This window comes from Dipodomys ordii, unplaced genomic scaffold, assembly GCF_000151885.1.
Source record: "Dipodomys ordii isolate 6190 unplaced genomic scaffold, Dord_2.0 Scaffold44, whole genome shotgun sequence".
NCBI lineage: Eukaryota > Metazoa > Chordata > Mammalia > Rodentia > Heteromyidae > Dipodomys > Dipodomys ordii.
Genome location: NW_012267260.1, coordinates 919,453 through 921,917, shown reverse-complemented (window position 1 = coordinate 921,917; position 2,465 = coordinate 919,453). Strand labels below are relative to the sequence as shown.

Here is a 2,465-nt window from a genome sequence, read left to right as displayed (position 1 = left end):
GTGCTGAGGGGCGTGGCAGGGCCTCTGGTGTGAGTGTGCTGAGGGGCGTGGCAGGGCCTCTGGTGTGAGCTGTGCTGAGGGGCATCTGGGCTGGTGGAGACTGGAACCGGCCACTTTCCTGGGCGTTCACACAACAGTATTGTGCTTCTCTCCACAGGTTGAAGATTGTGGCTTTTCTCTGAATCATCCGAACCAGTTCTTCTTTGAGAGCCAGCGGATGCTCACCGGTGGTAAAGACCCAAAGAAGGAGCCCAGCCTTCCGGAAACCCCACAGCCCAGGCCAGGCGCTGCGGGCACACCGAAAGCCAGGGATGCGCCCTCCACCCTGGCGGCTTTGAACTCCTCCATGGAGGTGGATCTGGAGGGGCTGGAGGCCTACTTCAGCTCATGATGGGGCACTGCTCCCACTCGTTCCATCTCCTTTTTTCATTGAGTTTTTCCTTTAACTTTTTCCTTGAACTTCTTTGTCCATTTTGCTCCAGTCGCTATGCCCACATTTATTAGGAAAACAGGCTTTCAGGCAAAAACAGACTTCCACTATGTTTCGCTTTGCAGGAAGGAAGAAGGAAAAGTTTCTGCCGAAACCTTGCGGTTGAGTGTTGTGTTTGAAGCCCTGTCTTAGGGACTGAAACAGTACTCTGGGCTTCTTAAAGTCTCCAAGAAGCAGTGCAACTAGAACCAGCCTTACCTTAGCTCACAGCACCAGGTGTGGACCCAGTTCTTCCTGGACTGTGCTCTTGCTAATCACATGTATCCAGGAGTCACTTGGGGGCTGCGTCCTCCTGGGTGAACCCTGCCTTAGGTGGTAGTTAGAATGGCCATCAGTAACGGAGGGCTCTGTAGGTACACCCTACCAGACTGTTGATCAGATTGCGACTTCGGAGGTAAAAACGCGCAGTCTGCATAGCTCTTTACGGTAAGGGACAGGACTGCCCTGTGAACAGTAGCCCTGGTCTCTGCTGTGGCTTCCGCTCACCGTGGGGTCTGCGGGAAGGACAGTTAAGTACTAAGGCAAGAAGGTCTAGAGTGTTCCTTCCAGCATCAGCGCTCACAGCTGGCTATCCTCACCAGCCTTGCTGATAAATATTCGATAGTAGTCCCCGCTCTCGGGCAAGCAGTGGATCTAGGAAGCCCGATGGCCACATACCGGGTTGGCCATGCTCGCTGTGCTGACTTGGCCAGGGGAAGGCGGGGGAACGTTTGTGGCACTTCCTCCATCTCAGAGCCTGTTTCCTTCCTGGGGCTCCACCCACCCAGAGGCTCTGCGGGCTCTGAGTCACTCCTGGCCTGCTGCCTGGGATTGTGTGAATGGGGCTCGTCTAGTAAAGAGGAGGACTTTTCCTTTCTCCTCCTGAATCAAATACTAGCTGAATTGAAATGAGGTCACAGCGTGGAGAAAACTAGCTGTCAGGAGCACCCCATTTTTAATCTTGTGATAAAACACATCAATAAGAAAGCGATTCAAACAGGATCAGATCACCAAACCTGAAAGAATCTGCTGATGGGTTTTTATGTTAGACTCCTGAGTCAAAGATTTCTTGGAATATTTTGTAGCATAATTAAATGAGATATTATCTGAACTGTTACTTGTCTTCATGAATTATTGCCTAGTTCAAAAATAGCATTATTCCTCTATAAATTACCTCTATAAATCTCTTCTTCCAAAACCATCTGCTACACCTTTCATCATTTATAGTTCTCAACAGGAATCTGGCGGCTGCCTGCCAATCTCCCCATGAACTGCAAAGCCGTGTCTGTCCTGTTTTAATATTAAGAACAAGTGCTTCACAGAGCGGTTATTGCCCCAGAACTGTCAGCTTTAGAAATCTGAGCGTAGGAAGGTGGGTCTCTTGTACTAAAACAAGAGGGATACTAGAAACAGTCTCAATGAGATGCCCTGGGACAGGACATCCATCTCTGACTGCACGTTGCATAGCCGTCTTTTTCTATTGCTTTGTGTAACTGAGCTCCCCGCCTAAAAGTGGTCATTCATGCATGACGGATGTGTGTCTGGACCATTTATGATTCACTGGAAGCCCACAGTGTGTGTCATTGATTGCTGGGGAGGGGGTCTAGTCAAACTAAAATAATAAGGGTTTGAATATTACTTGTGTAACAGGCTCAACTGCTTAGTAGTAAGGTTTGCTGTCCTGTCAGCTTACAAACTGCTGATGTATTCTTCTGCATAATATATAAACAGTTTGTGAGGTCTACAGATGAGAGGATAGGGGTTAGAGGCTTAAATAAAAAGGCAGAAGTTAGTGCTTTTCTGCGGCTTTTTGGAGTGGAAAAGCAATTTACTTTTTATGCTTCATAGGTCTTGACAGTTTTGTTTTTTTTTGAAGACAGCCCTGTTTGAATTGGATTATGTAGGAAGAATCCAGAGAGAAATCCAAGCACAGCAGCCCCTTCAACCCAGTAGCAAGTAGAAGAGAACACAGCCCTCCTGATCGGTCTTCTCATCT

General features: G+C 48.3%; 1 protein-coding gene across 3 annotated transcripts in view; it reads left to right on the top strand.

The window, feature by feature from the left end:
• Prim2 (primase, DNA, polypeptide 2 (58kDa)) overlaps positions 1 to 1,151 on the top strand; it is a 106,113-nt gene extending 104,962 nt beyond the window's left edge. For all 3 annotated transcript variants that reach the window (XM_013019215.1, XM_013019214.1, XM_013019212.1), the window contains one exon: positions 158 to 1,151. In XM_013019215.1, the coding sequence (XP_012874669.1) occupies positions 158 to 391 (234 nt within the window). In that variant the 3' untranslated portion in view covers positions 392 to 1,151. The remainder of the gene's footprint in view (positions 1 to 157) is intronic.
• Positions 1,152 to 2,465: the final 1,314 nt, after the last annotated feature.